The 18,500-nt window shown below is 46.6% G+C and overlaps 1 protein-coding gene across 3 annotated transcripts in view; it reads left to right on the forward strand.

The window, feature by feature from the left end:
- plch2 (phospholipase C eta 2) overlaps positions 1 to 18,500 on the forward strand; it is a 211,805-nt gene that overhangs the window by 15,526 nt on the left and 177,779 nt on the right. For all 3 annotated transcript variants that reach the window (XM_033048120.1, XM_033048121.1, XM_033048122.1), the window contains exon 2: positions 8,386 to 8,841. In XM_033048120.1, the coding sequence (XP_032904011.1) occupies positions 8,727 to 8,841 (115 nt within the window). In that variant the 5' untranslated portion in view covers positions 8,386 to 8,726. The remainder of the gene's footprint in view (positions 1 to 8,385; positions 8,842 to 18,500) is intronic.

Below are 18,500 nucleotides of genomic sequence, written 5' to 3' on the forward strand. Positions count from 1 at the left end.
GATTAGTCTTAAGGGGTTGGACAGGCTAGATGCAGGAAGATTATTCCCGATGTTGGGGAAGTCCAGAACTAGGGGTCACAGTTTAAGGATAAGAGGGAAGTCTTTTAGGACCGAGATGAGAAAATCATTTTTTACACAGAGAGTGGTGAATCTGTGGAATTCTCTGCCACAGAAGGTAGTTGAGGCCAGTTCATTGGCTATATTTAAGAGGGAGTTAGATGTGGCCCTTGTGGCTAAAGGGATCAGGGGGTATGGAGAGAAGGCAGGGATGGGACACTGAGTTGGATGATCAGCCATGATCATATTGAATGGCGGTGCAGGCTCGAAGGGCTGAATGGCCTACTCCTGCACCTATCTTCTATGTTTCTATGATTGTTTTGTTTCAGATTGAACTAAACAACTTTCAGTTTTTAACGAAATTCTACTATTTTATGATCTCTCTTCCCCAAAGGCCCTGCACTTTCCAGGTTATTAATTTATCCTTTCTTGTTGTTCAATGCTGCCTCATTCACTCCATGAATTCCACCTCTGCATTATTCCCGCAACTGGGTTAATCCATTTTATACTCTTCTAAGGTCCCAAGTGATTATTGTATTACACTTGTTACAGATGCCTCTAAAATCCTTATCTATACTCACCCCTACATTGCACCCTCTGGGGGTTTTGTCGGCATTCCCCACCAATGTTTTCTGTGCCTTGCTGTTCCTTAGCTCCACCCAAACTAACTCTATTTCTTTAAAAAGGAACTGCAGATGCTGGAAAATCGAAGGTAGACAAAAATGCTGGAGAAACTCAGCGGGTGAGGCAGCATCTATGGAGCGAAGGAAATAGGCAACGTTTCGGCCCGAAACGTTGCCTATTTCCTTCGCTCCATAGATGCTGCCTCACCCGCTGAGTTTCTCCAGCATTTTTGTCGAATTCTGTTTCATGATTTTCTGAGCGAGATCCTTTCTCTCCATTGCCATTTTCCCATCCGTTATCATCATCATCATCATCATCATCATTCCTCTTCTCCCGTTTTGCCTATCCCTTCTAAAAAATCGAGTATCTGGAACAATTTATTTCTAACTCCAATTACATTTTGCAGCCCCATCTCTGGAATGATTAATAGAGTTGGAGCATGAACCATATTTATATTTATTCATTAATTGATGTTTCCCGATGTTTTTTTTTTTTTTGCAATCTGAGCTTTCAATTATTTCAATTTCCCACTTCTGATTCTAGTTTGAAGTATGTTGGACTTTGTTAATGTGCCAAAACTCCCTTCCTGACAGATTCCAATTTTCATTACTTATTTTACTACCCTGCCCTCTCTTTTAACATTATACGTTTCCCTCACTAACCCACACACTATTTAAAGTCTTATCTACGCACCTGTAGTATATGCAGACTACCTAAAAGATACTTGACAAAGTACTGCATGAAAGATTGCAATCATGATTAAAGCCTTTGGAATAAAAGGGGCCGTACCACCTCTAGAAAGCTAGTTAAATAACTGGAAAGACTAGTGGTGAGAGATTGATTCTCGGACTAGCAGAAATGTTCAGTGAATCTCCCTGGGAATATATAGCAATGAGCAAAGAAGAAAGTGTTAGAGGAACACAGTTGGTCAGGCAGCATCTGCGGAGGGAATGGACAGATGCTGGTTTGAATCTGGACCCTTCTTCAGACAGAAAAAGACTCCTGTGTTTAAGAAGGAACTGCAGATGCTGGAAAATCGAGGGTACACAAAAATGCTGGAGAAACTCAGCGGGTACAGCAGCATCTCAGCGGGTGCAGCAGAAAAAGACTCCTGACTTGAAATCTCATCTGTTGAGTCTCAAGAAGGGTCCTGACAAAGTGTTGTTGGTCCATTCCATCCGCAGATGCTGCCTGACCCGCTGAGTTACTCCAGCACTTTGTTTTTGTTCAAGATTCCAGCATCTGCAGTTTCTTGCGCCTCTAATAACTGAGATTTCCAAATGTATGATGATACAGTACTTGGCAGCATGATAAAGGAGGATTTGACAGCTGTAAAGATCTTTGAAAGGGTTTTAAGACAATAGACAATAGGTGCAGGAGTAGGCAATTCGGCACTTCGAGCCAGCACCGCCATTCACAGATAAGAAGACACAAAGTGCAGCAGGTCAGGCAGCACCTCTGGCAAAACATGGATAGGTGACGTTTTGTGTCGGGACTTTTCTTCAGACTGAAGGAACGATTGCTTCTGGAGATGGATGGATCAATAAGCAGGTTAAGGGAAATGGCAATGAATCTGTGGAATTCTCTGCCTCAGGCAGTGGACGTCAATTCTCTGGATGCTTTCAAGAGAGAGTTAGATAGAGCTCTTAAAGATAACGGAGTCAGGGGATATGGGGGGAAGGCAGGAACGGGGTACTGATTGTAGATGATCATCCATGATCACAGTGAATTGCGGTGCTGGCTCGAAGGGCCGGATGGCCTACTCCTGCACCTACTGGCTATTGTCTATTGTCTAAAAGAAACAGAGACAACAAGATGCGTCCACATCAGTAGGGCCTGCCTCTGTGAACTCTGGGGGTGGATTCAGGAACAGCTTTGAAAAATGAAATGTAAAAGGTGGAATTCGCAGGGCAACGGGCGAGATCAAGAGGGAGCGAGGTTCATTGGATACTTCTTCAAAACTTCCTCCACAGATGCAGCTCTGTGAAGGGAGTGCGAGAGAATGCGCTCTATTCATGTCATTGTACATCAGCAAGCCTGACCTCAGATGGCTCGTAGCATAAACACCTCTCTGGTTACATGACCTCTGTCTCATTGTCAAATTGCAGGATTTTGTGCTTGTAAATTATACAACGGCCGAGAGACTGAATAGCGACAGGTTTCCCAGTTACTCAGTGAAGCAAATGCGCCGGCCGATTTGACGATTCAGACTAGAAATGCGAAGGAGAGATTTGAGGGTCTGTGTGTAAAGGGAAATAAATACCTAGAGCCTGTGTGTAAAGAAGTGAAATGCCTTTCCACGACTGTTGGGTAAGTCCGAAGTTTCAGTGGGACTTAATAATCTGTGAAGAAAGAAAGAGAAAGGAAAGTGAATGAGGTGAAGGTGAGGAGGGGCTGCAGTGGGCGAGGGGCTGCAGTGGGCGATGGGCTGCAGTGGGGGAGGGGCTGCAGTGGGGAGAAAATGCGACGGGGGGCTGCAGTGGGGGAGTTGCAGTGAGGAGGGGTTGCAGTGGGGGAGGGGCTGCAGTGGGGAGGGGCTGCAGTGGGGGAGGGGCTGCAGTGGGGAGGGGCTGCAGTGGGGGAGGGGCTGCAGTGGGGAGAAAATGCGATGGGGGGCTGCAGTGGGGGAGTTGCAGTGAGGAGGGGCTGCAGTGAGGAGGGGCTGCAGGGGGGAGGGGCTGCAGTGGGGAGGGGGATGCATTTGAGGGCCTGCAGTGAGGAGGGGCTGCAATGGGTGGTACTTGCAGTGGCGAGGAGGTGCGGTGATGTTCCTACACGTTTGTCATTCTCCCTGAATGACTACACTTGCGTTAATCCCAGAGTCGATGACAAATGGTGTTTCAGTTGTCAACCCTTCTTGGAAGTGTTGATGGCGATTTCATCAGATGACTTCCAACTCCCCCACTCAGTTGAACAGTCTCTTTTATTCCATCTTCTATCTCCATTGTTTTCTTCCTTCTCCAGTGCCTGTGGAAGTATGAAGCTAGCTATTTGAAAGAAATAGGCAACGTCTGATTTCTCTCCTGAGTTGTGCTTGCAGCAAGTAACCCGACTACTGCATTAAACCGTAGACTTGGATTTGCTCCACCCTCTCCGTTCCTGAACATGAACCTTTTGATGGCTGCAGCCACCAGTCGGTCTATTGGTGGACGCACAGAGACAATAGTGTCCGTGACAGAGAGACAATCAGGAGATGTCAATGGAACCGCATGCAATGAGGTGCCCTGTAGCAGGCATTCTGTCGCTGTGGCTGCGGCGGTTTAGAAAAAGTCACCATGATGCACAAAGATGTGGTCAGTGCAGGAGGTAAAAGACCAGTCATGATCTTACTGAATGACGGGGCAGGGACATGAGCTGGAGTACAGACTCCTGCTTGTGTCAAGCAGAGGAAACATCAGTTAGCAGAGGTCACCGATTGAAGGTGATCGGGACAAACAGCCCGAGTCGGTCCGCTGCAGTGATCCGGAACGTGAGGTGTAAAAGGACATTCTCAGCAGCCTTGGCAGTAACGTTCAAAGAGGACTGGGTGAATTTGTGGGCAGATGCGAGTACAGGGTCATGGGGAGTGGGAATAATTCAAAAGTTGTACCAGTGAGCCAACATATGCATGAAAGGCAGAAAGGCCTCATTCTGCACTGTATCATTGAATGTTTTACATAACACCTTGCTCAACCATTGAACCTCCATAGGCACTTCATATCGAATGACATGACATATGGTCATGGATGCAAGCAATCAGTGTGTGCATGAAGAAGGTCAAATGACCAGGTGATCGCTTTCAGGGTGGATTGAGAGATAAATGCTCGCTTGTTTATACCCATGCTCACTCTTAGTGAAGAGTAAGATGAGCAAACATGAAGAAATCAGTCCCATTCTGTCCCTAACCCTTTATCCCATCCCTCGCCTCCCTCCCACCTCCCCTCCAAAATGTGCAAGGTGTGGGATTTTGGGAAGTCAAAGCAGAGCATGACCTTCACAGTGAATGGCAGGGCTCGGGGACTGTTGTAGAGCAGAGGGATCTAGGAGTGCAAATGACATGGTTGTCTGAAATTTTGCGTAGATAAAGTGGTCAAGAAGGCTGTCGGTACGTAGGCCTTCATTGAGCACACAAGTTGTGATGTCGTGTTACAGTTGTACAAGGTGTTGGCGAGGCCACATTTGCTTTATTGTGGTCAGTTTTGGACACCCTGCTGTAGGAAGGATGTCATTAAGGTGGAAAGAGTGCAGAGAAGATTTACTCAGTCAGCTTCTCGGTGGACAGGGGGTGAAGGTTCTCACTCCGAGCTGATGTTGATCAATAAATCTTTCCCCGCCCCAGGGGCGAACAACACAAGCCACGAGGCCAAATCCTGAGGGTGTGGAAAGTGAGCCCACCCCAGGCTGCTGTTCAAACATCCCCACCTTGAGTAGTAGCTGGGCCATGGCCTTCTCTCCTCTGCTCCCACTCTGTGCTTGAAATCAGTGCCCTTTACCTGCCGGTTCCCACTATACATTCCTGTCTCTGTCGTAAGCTGTCTGACTTTCCCAATGGGTGTCTAGGTGTTTTTCATATGGCATGGTTGTCTGAAATTTTGCGTAGATAAAGTGGTCAAGAAGGCTGTCGGTACGTTGGCCTTCATTGAGCTCCTTTGTTCGGGTGAAATCTGCCATGTCAAGATCAGGGGTGGGAAACCTGCGGCCTTAAGGCCACATGCGGCCTTCTGGGCCATTAAGTGCGACCGTTCGAATGAATCCATATTTTGTAGAACAAATCCTTTTATTTTTATTGATATGTTTTTGTTCGTCTTTTATTATTTTTATTTTAATCTTAAAATGAACATAGTTGAAATACCAAAGATTAAAATAAGATTCAACGAAATAATCCTCCCCGACCGACGGCCACAATTAAAACATTAGCAAGTCATGAGGGCTATTTTAGCAAAATAATGTACATTTTGAAATGTATCTAATTGAAGCTTTCTCTGTTCCAAATCTGAGGAAGGACATTATTGCCATAGAGGGAGTGCAGAGAAGGTTCACTAGACTGATTCCTGGGATGTCAGGACTGTCTTATGAAGAAAGACTGGATAGACTTGGTTTATACTCTCTAGAATTTAGGAGATTGAGAGGGGATCTTATAGAAACTTACAAAATTCTTAAGGGGTTGGACAGGCTAGATGCAGGAAGATTGCTCCCGATGTTGGGGAAGTCCAGGACAAGGGGTCACAGCTTAAGGATAAGGGGGAAATCCTTTAAAACCGAGATGAGAAGAACTTTTTTCACACAGAGAGTGGTGAATCTCTGGAACTCCCTGCCACAGAGGGTAGTCGAGGCCAGTTCATTGGCTATATTTAAGAGGGAGTTAGATGTGGCCCTTGTGGCTAAGGTCTAGATTTTTAATCCCCCTTCTTAACATTAGGGACTCGGTTGGGTCAGCCCTCAGCTAGCTCAGCTCCAGAGTAACGTGCCCCAGCCTGCTCAGCCCTGCCTGAAAGTTGTAAACTCCCAGTTGTGGCATCACATTTGTGAGCGTTTTTAATGCTCTCCCCCTCACCTCTGCCTCCCTATTGTGAGCTGGGTGCTGTGCATCACTACAGCTTCCCTGTAAGATATCCGTTGAAAGACTTTCTCCCCCCCCCCCAGGTGTTATCCGATTAGTCACCAAGTTCCTGGTGTTGGTTTGAAGAGTGAGTTTGCAGATCAACCCAGGTTCGTTGACGTACTGTTGCTGAGACTGGAGGAAGGATTGCTCCCTGCGACAGGCTCCGGCTTGTCGGCTGAGAGACTGACGAGAGGCACAAAACTATTTCAGGCTCTGCAGCCTCCCGAGGCTTCAATTCAGGCCTCTCCTCTTCACTCACCTTGACTCACGGCTGGTGTTACCGGGATCTTCAGTCTCATGGCTAGACAGTGGCGTCGGTGTCACCGACCATCAGTGGAGTTTGCTTCTGAGGAGGTTCCCCCCCCCCCCCCCCCCCGGTCACTTCCTCTTCTCCCCTCTCCCATCGAGCAATATGTACAGAAGTGTAAAAACGCACACCTCCAGATTCTGGGGGCAGTTTCTTCCCAGCTGCTATTAGGCAACTGAACCATCCCATCAACAGTGATGAGTGATCCTGACCTACCATCTATCTCATTGGAGACCCTCGGACTATCTTTAATCGGACCTTTCTGGACTTTATCTTGCACTAAATGTTATTCCCTTAATCCTCTGTCTGTACATTGTGGACGATTCGGTTGTAATCATGTACTGTCTTTCCGCTGACTGGATAGCATGCAACAAAAAGCTTTTCACTCGGTACACATGACAATATGCTAAACTAAACTAAAACTAGACTTAACTCCACACTGACAGCAGCTAAGACCAGGGTCTGACACGGGTCCCTGGAGCTGTGAGGTAATACAACTAATTGATGCACCAGTTTTCCACCCAAAGCAAACTTGTATCAATCAATATTCTTATGGTGTTATACAGTAACAGACTTGTACCAACTAATACTCTGTACTGGCAATTTGCCACAGGGTATTGCAGCCTAGATTAAAACAATTTTCTTTGGAAAAAGTATTAGTCAAGAAGGACAAATTCTCAAAATGTTCAGAAGATAGACACAAAATGCTGGAGTAACTCCGCGAGACAGGCAGCATCTCTAGATAGAAGGAATGGGTGACGTTTCGGGTCGAGACCCTTCTTCAGACTGAGATGCCGCCTGTCCCGCTGAGTTACTCCAGCAATTTGTGCCTATCTTCGCAGTAAAGTTGCATCTGCGGTTCCTTCCTAGTACGTTTTGTCTCTTGTTCAGCTGGGTTTAGTTCACGGCTTGCTTTGGGCTTTCTGCAACAGCTTTGCCCATTCGCATTTACACATCACTGCAATCCTAGCGTTTAAGAAGGAACTGCAGATGCTGGAAAAAATCGAAGGTACACAAAAATGCTGGAGAAACTCAGCGGGTGCAGCAGCATCTATGGAGCGAAGGAAATAGGCAAAGTTTCGGGCCAAAACCCGGAAGGGCTAAGGAAATAGGCAACGTTTCGGGCCGAAACCCTTCTGGGTTTCGGCCCGAAACGTTGCCTATTTCCTTCGCTCCATAGATGCTGCTGCACCCGCTGAGTTTCTCCAGCATTTTTGTGTACTGTAATCCTAGTGATTGTTTAGTTTAGAGAGATATAGATCAGAGATGAAGCGTGGAAACAGGCCCTTCAACTCACCGAGTCCAGCCGACCTTCGGTCACCCGTTCTCACCCGTTCTGTGTTCTACACGCTAGGGGCAAACTACAGAAGCCAATTAACCTACAAACCACGCGGTCACGGGGAGAACGTACAAACTCTGCACAGACAGCACCTGTAGTCAGGATCGAACCCGGGTCTCTGGAGCTGTGGGGCAGCAGCACTTTAGCGCCACTGCGGAGTTGATTCGTTTCCCAGGGTGGCAGCCCTTCATTCAATGAGTCATTAATCCTCTTGTTTTTTTTACGCTTGCCCTTATGTAAACCAGATACGAGGCCAATTAATAAGCTGACGTCATTGTCACTCTGTCACTTGACTTCCCCCACCATCTCTCCACACCTCTTTGGCAGTGCCCAGTTTAACGTGGTTTCTTTCAGTGCGAGAGCAGCGGAACCCAGACCGCTCCCTCTATCTGTTCTCTGTAACGATAGCAGACGCCTAAGAGTTATAAAAGTAAACTGATGGACTTGAATGAACAGATCTCTTCTTTATTTCCACAGGCGCTGAGACAACCATACTTGGTTCTGAATTGGCGAGATGCCTGGAATGCTGTCAACCTAGTCACTGATTTACCTATTTTCAAAGAAAAGGAAATTCCGTCCTCACCATCTCGAATGTGCGCCGTTGCTTTGATCTTGAATGCTCACTCGACCAACTGAGATCCCTTCCGGGAATGCTTGAGTCTCAGCTAAGCAGCAGTGCCAGGTGCTCCAAGGGTTGGGCTGAGGGGGGCATTAAGGAGGAACATTAACACATGCTTAAGCAACGCTGTCTGTGAGAACTCGCCCACTGTGCCCGGCCACGAAAGGCGCAGCCATCCCGACACTTGCTGCTGGACAAGATGAACCAGGCCTCACCACAGCCAGATCGAAGGTGGTATGAGAACCACGAGAAGATCCTGGAGAACCGCGCTCTACGCAGCAACCACTTCCTGGGCAAGAATACCATCTATGGCGGTAAGTCACCCTTTATGGGGCAGCCTCTTGTACATGGAATGTATGCCCTGGGCAAAAAACTAGTTCATCAGTTTGCACCTTTAGAAACGGGTACTTCGTTATTACAATGCAAGAAATGGCCAAGAGTGAATAAACGGATGTGATATGTGTAGAAAGTACATGTATGCTGGTTTCTTGAACAATGCAGAACTGTATAGTTGTAGACGACAATGCATCTGAAAAGTGTGAAGAATGATAAATGCGAACAATATTGGCAATTCAAATTCAACCGTAGGTTTTGGAGACAAACGACCAAAACTTCGGCCGGAGGTAGGTTTAGGGAGACGTAAACGCTGAGAGATCTTTGGAGAGGGAATGTCAAAGCGTGTCGGCACAACCGTCAGCTGTGGATTGCGAATGTGCAGCGGGGACGTGAGGAAACGCAGGGACCTCCGGGGGTGGCAGGGCCGGCAGACGTTACACACACAGGGAAGGCAGACGTTACACACACAGGGCCGGCAGACGTTACACACACAGGGAAGGCAGACGTTCCAAGCCCACTGAGGGACCTGAAGGCAATCTCAGGGCATCCGCCACAGAGTAAACTTGAAAGTGTGGCCACTAGTGTGTTGTAGAAAAGCCTGCGCCATGCCAGGCCCGTGAACCAGCAATGAAGGATAATCTGAAGGAGGGTCCAGACACGAAACGTTGTTGACCCATTTCCCCCCACAGATACTGCCTGATGCCCCTGTCCCACTTAGGAAACCTGAACGGAAACCTCTGGAGACTTTGCGCCCCACCCAAGGTTTCCGTGCGGTTCCCGGAGGTTGCAGGTGGTTGCCGGAGGTTGCAGGTAGTGGAAGCAGGTAGGGAGACTGACAAAAATCTCCGGGAACCGCACGGAAACCTTGGGTGGGGCGCAAAGTCTCCAGAGGTTTCCGTTCAGGTTTCCTAAGTGGGACAGGGGCATGACCCCCTGAGTTCCTCCAGCACTTTGTGCTTAAGATTCCAGCATCTACAGTTCCCCGTGTCTCTAGATAACAGTGGCCAGGTCTCCATCTGAACGCTGGCTTCTTCAACAATGCTGCGCTGCACTGGCTTGGGGAGCAGAACACAGTTCTGCCACCGCTTGTAGCCGGTGCTTGTTGCCAGCTCGCCAGGCAGCAGAGGAAGGCACAAGGAGTGCCCCTGCCACTGTGAAGCAAGGGCTGCCGTGCTCATTTCTTGTCGGCCAAACTAGTGTTATCCACTTGCCATCCATCAGGAGTATGTGTCAGGACTCAGCAGTACATCAAACCCAGGCTGTTAATTAGTTACCAACAGATTCACTCGAGTGATTACAAGGTACAGGCTCCGTAGGGGATTGTCAAATGGTTCGTATCCATCAGCTGGTGCTTAGGCCACTGCTGCTCGCTGATCTGTGGCCTCTGTGAGTTTGCTGAACATTTGTAACTCTGCAATCCACTTTCCTCATGAAGGTGCTAATGTTTGTGATGATTATATCTGCAGAACTAACCTGCAGCCTATTCGACCCTGACCCCCCGATTCGAGCCGCAGTACTTTCCTGTACAGCTAAATCATTGGTATTTACGTCTCTCAACAAAATAAAACATCCCTGGGAGATTTACAGTACTGTAATTAGACAAAAGTGTGGCGCTCAGCCTCAGAATGGGCATTAGGCCAAGCAGCGAGAACAAAAAGAAGCTTGTCACAGATGTAGGTTTGATGGAGCATCTTGAAGTAAAAGCAAAAGGTGGAGAGGGTTAGCGAGAGAATTGCAGGACTTTGGCATGGAATTGTTATGATCTGGAAAGCTTGGCCTGGAAGCAAGTTCATTATTAATTTCCATAAAGGAGCTGGAAAAATACTGGGGGAAAAAGGATCATAGAAGCATAGAACATGTGCAGGAGTAGGCCATTCGGCCCTTTGAGCCAGCACCGCCATTCAATATGATCATGGCTGATCAGCTAAAATCAGTACCCCGTTCCTGCTTTTTCCCCATATCTCTTGATTCCTTTAGCCCTAAGAGCTAAATCTAACTCTCTTGAAAACATCCAGTGAATTGGCCTCCACTGTCTTCTGTGGCAGAGAATTCCACAGATTCACAACTCATTGGGTGAAGAAGTTTTTCCTCATCTCAGTTCTAAATGGCCAACCCCTACCCCTTATTCTTAAACTGGGACCCTTGGTTCTGGGCTCCCCTAACATCAGGAACATTTTTCCTGCATCTAGCCTGTCCAATCCCTTAAGAATTTTATATGTTTCTATAAGATATCCTCTCATCCTTCTAAATCCCAGTGAATGGAGATCGTTGTAGGGAAAGGGCAGGAACCTGTGGCTAATTGACAACGACTTCCGAGACTGGATGAGCATCCTTCAATGATTCGGAAGCACAGTTGCCGATGATGGAGAAGATGACAGGGGAGGTGTGAGACGAGAGAACGAAAAGAACGTCAGGCTCTCAGAATAGGGTGGGGTAGGAGGAGGTTGTGGAGTAACAGAAGCCAGAGCTGAAGGCCGCAATAGGCATTGGTATTGGTTTATTATTGTCACCCGTACTGAGAAAAACTTTGTTTGCATGGTATTCAGGTAAATCGTACAATGCATGAGAATAGTCAGGCCGTACATAAGTACAGCAGGGGGCACGGTGGCGCAGCAGTAGAGTTATTGCCTTACAGCGCTAGAGACTCGGGTTCAATCCTGACTATGGATGCTTGTGTGTATGGAGTTTGTACATTCATGACCTGTGTGGGTTTTCCCCAGGAGCTCTGGTTTCCACCCACACTCCAAAGATGTGCAGGTTTGTAGGTTAATTAGCTTGGTAAAATTGTAAATTGTCCTCAGTGTGTGTGTGTGTGTGTAGGATAGTGTCAATGTGTGGGGATCGCTGGTCAGCCTAGACTCAATGGGCCAAAGGGCCTGTTTCTGCGCAGTATCACTAAATTAAACTAAAGATGAATGAATGAATGAATAAGTGTATTGGCCAAGTATTGACATACAAGGAATTTGCCTTGGTGCTCCGTCTGCAAGTGACAACAACGACTTACAGTGACAGTTAGGAATGACACATAAAACATTAAACATTAATAATAAAACATTATTGATTAAACATAGTGCAAAGAGTAAAGTACCAGGGCGTAGAATATAGTGTTGCAGCATTATAGCATTGCAGTCACAGAGAAAGCGCAGATATATAAAAAGTTCAAAGTCCGCAATGAAGTACTGTGGAAGATAGGGACTGCACCCTAACTTGTGGAAGGACTGCTAAGTAATCAGTAGTCCAATAACTGTGGGGATGAAGCTGTATGTGAATCTAGTGGTACATGCTTCCTAGCTCCTGTATCTACTAGTCTATGACAGATGGGAGAGGAGGGAATGACGGGGGTGAAAATGAAACATCGATTATGTTGGCAGCATGAAGTGAATGTGAAGTGAGGTGGTCATTTGCCCCCCTATTGGTTTCCAACCCCATCTCCCCGCTTCTATGTTCCCTGCAGCTCTGCATTTTATTCTCTCTCACAAATCTTCAACTCGTCTTTGCTTCCTTTGCCACGCAACTAAACCAAGGGGGGGGGGGGGGGTCCCATACAGCAGCCAATTACATAGGATGTGGCAGGAAAGCAAGGCATCCGTGACATGATTGAACTCAGGTCCCAGGAACTTTGAGGCAGCAGCAGTAACGAGTGGTGCAGCGAGTAGAACCGAGGCCTCACTGCACCAGGGACCTGGGCTCGGTTGTGACGTTGGGAGCTGTCTATGCAGAGTTTGCACATTCTCCCTGTGACCAGATGGGTTTCCTCCAGGTGCCCTGGCTTCCTCCCACATGCATTGGAAAGGTCTAGCGGAATATGGGCCAAACATGGAGAGGTGGGACTAGTGTGGATGGGTCAGTATGGGCAGGTTGGGCCGAAGGGCCTGATTCCGTGCTGCATGAGTCTACATTCCAAAGATGTGCTTGGTTTGTAGGTTAATCGGCCTCTGTAAATAGTCCCTTCTGTGTAGGGTTGTGAGAATGGGATAACATAGAATTAGTGTGAATGGATGGTCGGCATTGAATCAGTGGTCCGAAGTGGGGCATTTTGGTCGGCATGGGCAAGTTGGGCTGAAGGGCCTGTTTCCATGCTGTACCTTTCAATCAATTCATTCCAACGCCGTCTTTATGAATCTACCGAAAACCCGGAGTTCTGCCAGCCAGAAGGACAAGGACAGCATGTGCGTGGGAATATCAGATTCCCCGATGATTCACACACTGGCACAGAATGTCTGAACACCTCAGTGAACAACAGTGGCGGAGTTCCTTCATCAGAAAGATTGCTGTGGTTGAGGGTTTGACTCACCACCATTTTCTCTGGGGGAATTAGATCCGGGCTATCAACGCTGGCCTTACCAACAACACCCACCATTCCTGGACAAGTGGTCACCTCTGTAACACAATCACCATTGCAGTGCATCTGATTGAAACCTGACTCCATTTGTACAGCTCTGCTCAGTGCCCTTTCCATGGTAACTCACTTACCAGATCCATTAGGTGGTGTGAAGTGTGCATCAAGTGGCCATGTGTGGGATTGTGATCTGTGTTCATAAGTTCATAGGTTCCAGGAACAGAATTAGGCCATTCAGCCCATCTGAATACTCCACCAGTCCACTCTGCCGTTCAATCATAGAAACATAGAAATTAGGTGCAGGAGTAGGCCATTCGGCCCTTCGAGACTGCACCGCCATTCAATATGATCATGACTGATCATCCAACTCAGTATCCTGTACCTGCCTTCTCTCCATACCCCCTGATCCCTTTAGCCACAAGGGCCACATCTAACTCCCTCTTAAATATAGCCAATGAACTGGCCTCAACTACCTTCTGTGGCAGAGAATTCCAGAGATTCACCACTCTCTGTGTGAAAAATGTTTTTCTCATCTCGATCCTAAAAGATTTCCCCCTTATCCTTAAACTGTGACCCCTTGTTCTGGACATCCCCAACATCATGGCTAATCTATCTTTCCCTCTCAACCCCATTATCCTGCCTTCCTCCCTTAACCCCTGATACCCATACTATTCAAGAATATGTTGATCTCTGCATGAAAATTATCCATCGACCTGACCTCCACAGCCATCTCTGGCAAGAATTCCACAGAATCACCACCCTCTGACGAAATAAATTCTTTCTGATCTCCTTTCTGAACGTACATCTTTTTATTCTCTGGCCTCAGCGACAAGGCAAAACACTGGCAGGATGAGATTCAAAGTGCTCATCCCTTGGTGCCTATTAACTATAAAATGCAAGCTTCTCAAGATCAGAGTGGTTAGGTTTGGCATGAATTTTTCTTGGCTGAACATTTTGTTTGGATATGCTCCACAGGGCTTTGCTATCTGATCCAAGGTCCGAATTTGAAACCAGTCCCGTAATTATATTTCATACAGAGTAACCAATGGCCCACGACACCATGCACCCAGGCACATGTATATACACACAAAACGCACTCTGCTCCTGCCCTCCAACACCCTTCCCCCCCCCGATAATGCTCGCAAAGATACATTCCTACTGACCTTTATTAACTTTAGTTTAGAGATACAGCGTGGAAACCGGCCCTGTAGATCACCGAGTCCGCGCCGACCAGCGATCCCCATACACTACTAACACTATCCTACACACTCGGGACAATTTACAATTCTTACCGAAGTCAATTAACCTACAAACCTCTACATCTTTGGAATATGGGAGGAAACCAGAGCTCCCGGAGAAAACCCACGCAGTCACGGGGAGAACGCAGAAACTCCGTTCTGCCAGCATCCGTCTCCGTACCGGATTGAACCCGGGTCTCTGGTGCTGGAAGGCAGCAACACTACCGCTAAAGATTATGCTTTCCATTTTAAAGATTTTCAGATCGGCATTGAATATGCAAGGAATGGAGGGATATGGATCATATGCAGGCAGAGGAGGTTAGTTGTTGCAATGTTAGTTAGTTGTTGCACTGTTGCAGGCGAGGATAAGCATAACTGCCTAGGGTTATCCAGGCACGCAAAGGAGAAACAGTTGGCTTTACGAGTAGCTGTAAGGAACTGGTTGTGGACACACGGGTGGGTGAGTAATGGTGGAAGTCATGGAGCAACACAGTACAGCAAAGGCCCTTCAGCCCACCATGTCCATACCAACAATCTAGTACCTATCTACTTCAACTCCATTTACCATTTTACACAGCCCTCGTGATTCTACCGCTCATCCACATGGTTCTTCAATGTTGTGAGAGTTCCTGCCTTCACCACCTCCTCAGGCACCGCTTTCCAGATCGCAGGTTGCAGCCACCCGCTTGGTGAAAGATTTATTCCTCAGATCCCATCTAACCCACTTATTCCTCACCTCAAACATATGCCCTCTGCCCCCCCCCCTCGCCCCTCTCCCCTGTGTCCCACCCATACTCACACCTATTTCTCCCTTCCCCATTGTAATGAGTTGAGTCAAACACATATCAAGATACAACACATGTTTATTAAATCTACATGTTTATTAAAGCAAGGATCTGCAGGACATTACATTTCCTAGCAGCTGCTCATACTAACTAGCGTAGGCAAGCTCTTGATAATATAAAGCACATACTAGACGGAGTCGCTACTAACAAGCATAATAATAATAATAATAATAATAATAAACTATTTCAGACTCAAGGTCCAGACAAGGGACAACATTATATAAAAAATGCATTGCATATTAAAAACATCCTAAAGTACATATTAAAATCTTTGTATATCACTTATAAAAGCATCATATAAATTATATATTTAAGAAAAACATAATACATGAATTAAAATCCAGAATAAAAGAATGATCAATGTCCTACAATGAGACTACTAGAATTGGCTGGTATGAAATAGCCAATCTACATCTTTCCTTGTAGGAACAAAAGAAGCATTAGTGGCGAATCAATATAGGTGGATTGTAATAACACATTCGGGAAAGTTTATACAATGACACAAAATCACCGTATCTGGTGGGTGGCCTGCAAACCCGTCCGGCCCGTGTGCGGTACGAATCCGTCTCACATCCTTTCACCGGAGGAAATACCAGGGAGGGAATTGGGGAAACGGCCGGCGAACATTCCTTACCCTGACTTCACGATTTGTAACTCTTCAATTTGTCTCACACTTACTACGTTAATCTCTGCCCTTTGTTCCAACCATCTGCCTATCAAATACACCCTCTCGCCTGTGTCCACCAAAGATCCTATAGCGAGCAAGATGGTCCACTCCTGCTAAATCCAATGGGCTGACGTGTAGCACGCAACAGAGCAGAACGTCGGTCATTTCTTCGGCCATTTCAGTAATCCCGACCCGACTTTGGTTATCCCTCTCGCAGGCTATTAAACCTGGCTCGGACAAAACTCTGATTATTAGCAACCACTTTCTGTTATTTGCACTACCAGTTTATTTATTCATGTGTGTATATATTTATATCATGGCTGCTCATGGCTCATAAATGCCTACTATTTTCTGTGTGCTTAAGCAAAGCAAGATTTCATTGTCCTATACAGGAACACATGACAATAAACTCACTTGAACTTGAATCAACGTTGCGGGGGAACAGTTTGTGTTAATAAATTATAATTCTGAAAATGAGGAGAAGATTTTTACCAAAGTACTTTGATTTTTGCGAGGATGTTTCCGTAACCGGCTTCCGTCTCCGCACTAGTATCTTTGCTCAGCTATGGGGTCTTTGGTGCGGAGACGGAAGCCGGTTACGGAAATGGGGCCGAAAATTACCCTTGAATCTGCCCGTGACCGTACTACGTCTTTTTCATCGAGTGGACTATCTTCCTCGCTATAGGATCTTTGGTGTCCACCTATTTCCTGCCTCGCTTTGTCCTGCCTCCCTTTTCCTCTCTCCCAGCTTTCCTTCCCTCCCCCTCCCCTCTACAATCAGTCTGAAGAAGGGCCCAGACCCGAGACGTCACCTGTCCATCTTCTCCAGAGATGCTGCTGAGTTACTCCAACACTTTGTGTCCTCTTGCCCTCTGGTCCTAGTCATCTCAGCCATAGGGGAGAAAGTTTCTTACTATCTAACCTGAGAATGCACCTGTCAATTTCATATGCTTTTGTCAGACTCCCTCAGCATCATCCATTTTGAAGGAAACAAACAAGGAATTTCCGGCCTCCCCTCGTATCTGAAACCTTCCAACCCCGGCAACATTCTGGTGAATCTCCTCTGCCCCCATTCCAAGGCATCTAGGGATCTGGGCGGTGAGACATCAAGTGATGAGCCATGGCTCCTCGGCCAGAGTTATGACCAGAGTTGCCAACTCTAGCTGCATTTATCTGCCCACCACAGGCACTGTAGATGGTGCTGGGAACAGCAGGGTTATATAGCTATCTCGTGGCTCCTTGAGCCTCCAGTCCATGGTACAAGGAAAGAGAAAGGAGATAGTATTACTAAAGCAATGAAAAAACTAAACTTATCTTTATTACAGGCTATTAGTGATAAAAAATATCGAAGGAGAGAAAGGTTATCGGAATGACAGCCAACATTCATCTGTCAGACAGGGAAATTACTTTAGGATAAAAGATGCAAAGTGCTGGAATAACTCATCAGGCTCGGCAGCATCTCTGGAGAACATGGATAGGCAACACTTTGGGTCGGGACCCTTCTTCAGACATTGTATGAAGTGGGGAAGAAAGCTGGAAGAGAGGAGGAGCAGGAAAAAGCCTGGCAGGTATTAGGTTGAAGATAGACCCAAACTACTGGAGTAACTCAGCGGGGCAGGCTTTGGAGAGAAGGAATGGGTGACGTTTTGGGTCGAGACCCTTCTTCAGAGTGACCTGAAATGAGAGAGGAGGGGTGTGGGAGAAGGGGGGATACTTGGAGGGAGGGGGGTTTCTATTGGGAAATCTCTTTACCTTCCAACAGGAGTATATAAAACATTAGTTAGACCACAGGTGGAATACTGTGTAGTTCTGGTCACCATCCCATGGGAAGGAACTGATTACACTGGGAATAGCCCAGAGATTAACCAGGACATTGTTTGGGATGTAGTATTCCACTATGAGGAGAGAGGAGATGGGAAGATACATTTTCCTTACAGTGGACAAGGCTGAAGGCATGACGTGATTAAGATATACACAATTATGAAGGGTATGGATTGGATAGATGGCGGAATATTTTCCTCTCAGCAGAGGTATCTGTAACAAGGAGGCAACACTTAAGGTAAAGGCCAGGGTGGTGAATCTGTGGAATTAATTGCCACGGAAGGCTATATAAATCCCATCCATTATTATTATTATTATTATATATTAAAGACGGAGAATGATAGATTCTTGATTAGTACGGGTATCAGGGGTTATGGGGAGAAGGCAGGAGAAGGGAAAGATAGATCAGACATGATTGAATGGCGGAGTAGACTTGATGGGCCGAATGGCCTAATTCTGCTCCTTTAATATTTTATGTGTCATTCCACAACTGTCACCGTATGTCATGTTGACACTTGTGGGCGGAGCACCAAGGCAAATTCCCTGCATGTGAATACTTGTCCAATAAACTTATTCATTCATTCATTCATTCATTCATTCATTCATTCATTCATTCATTCATAACTTATGAACTTACGAACATGATTTCTGCCTCTCCACATTTAGCCTCTATGTTAAAGTGCATTTTCTGACCAAGTTTTGGTTCTCTGCCCTACCATCTCCTTGC

Source organism: Amblyraja radiata, chromosome 31 (assembly GCF_010909765.2).
Source record: "Amblyraja radiata isolate CabotCenter1 chromosome 31, sAmbRad1.1.pri, whole genome shotgun sequence".
In the NCBI taxonomy this organism is placed as follows: Eukaryota; Metazoa; Chordata; class Chondrichthyes; order Rajiformes; family Rajidae; genus Amblyraja; species Amblyraja radiata.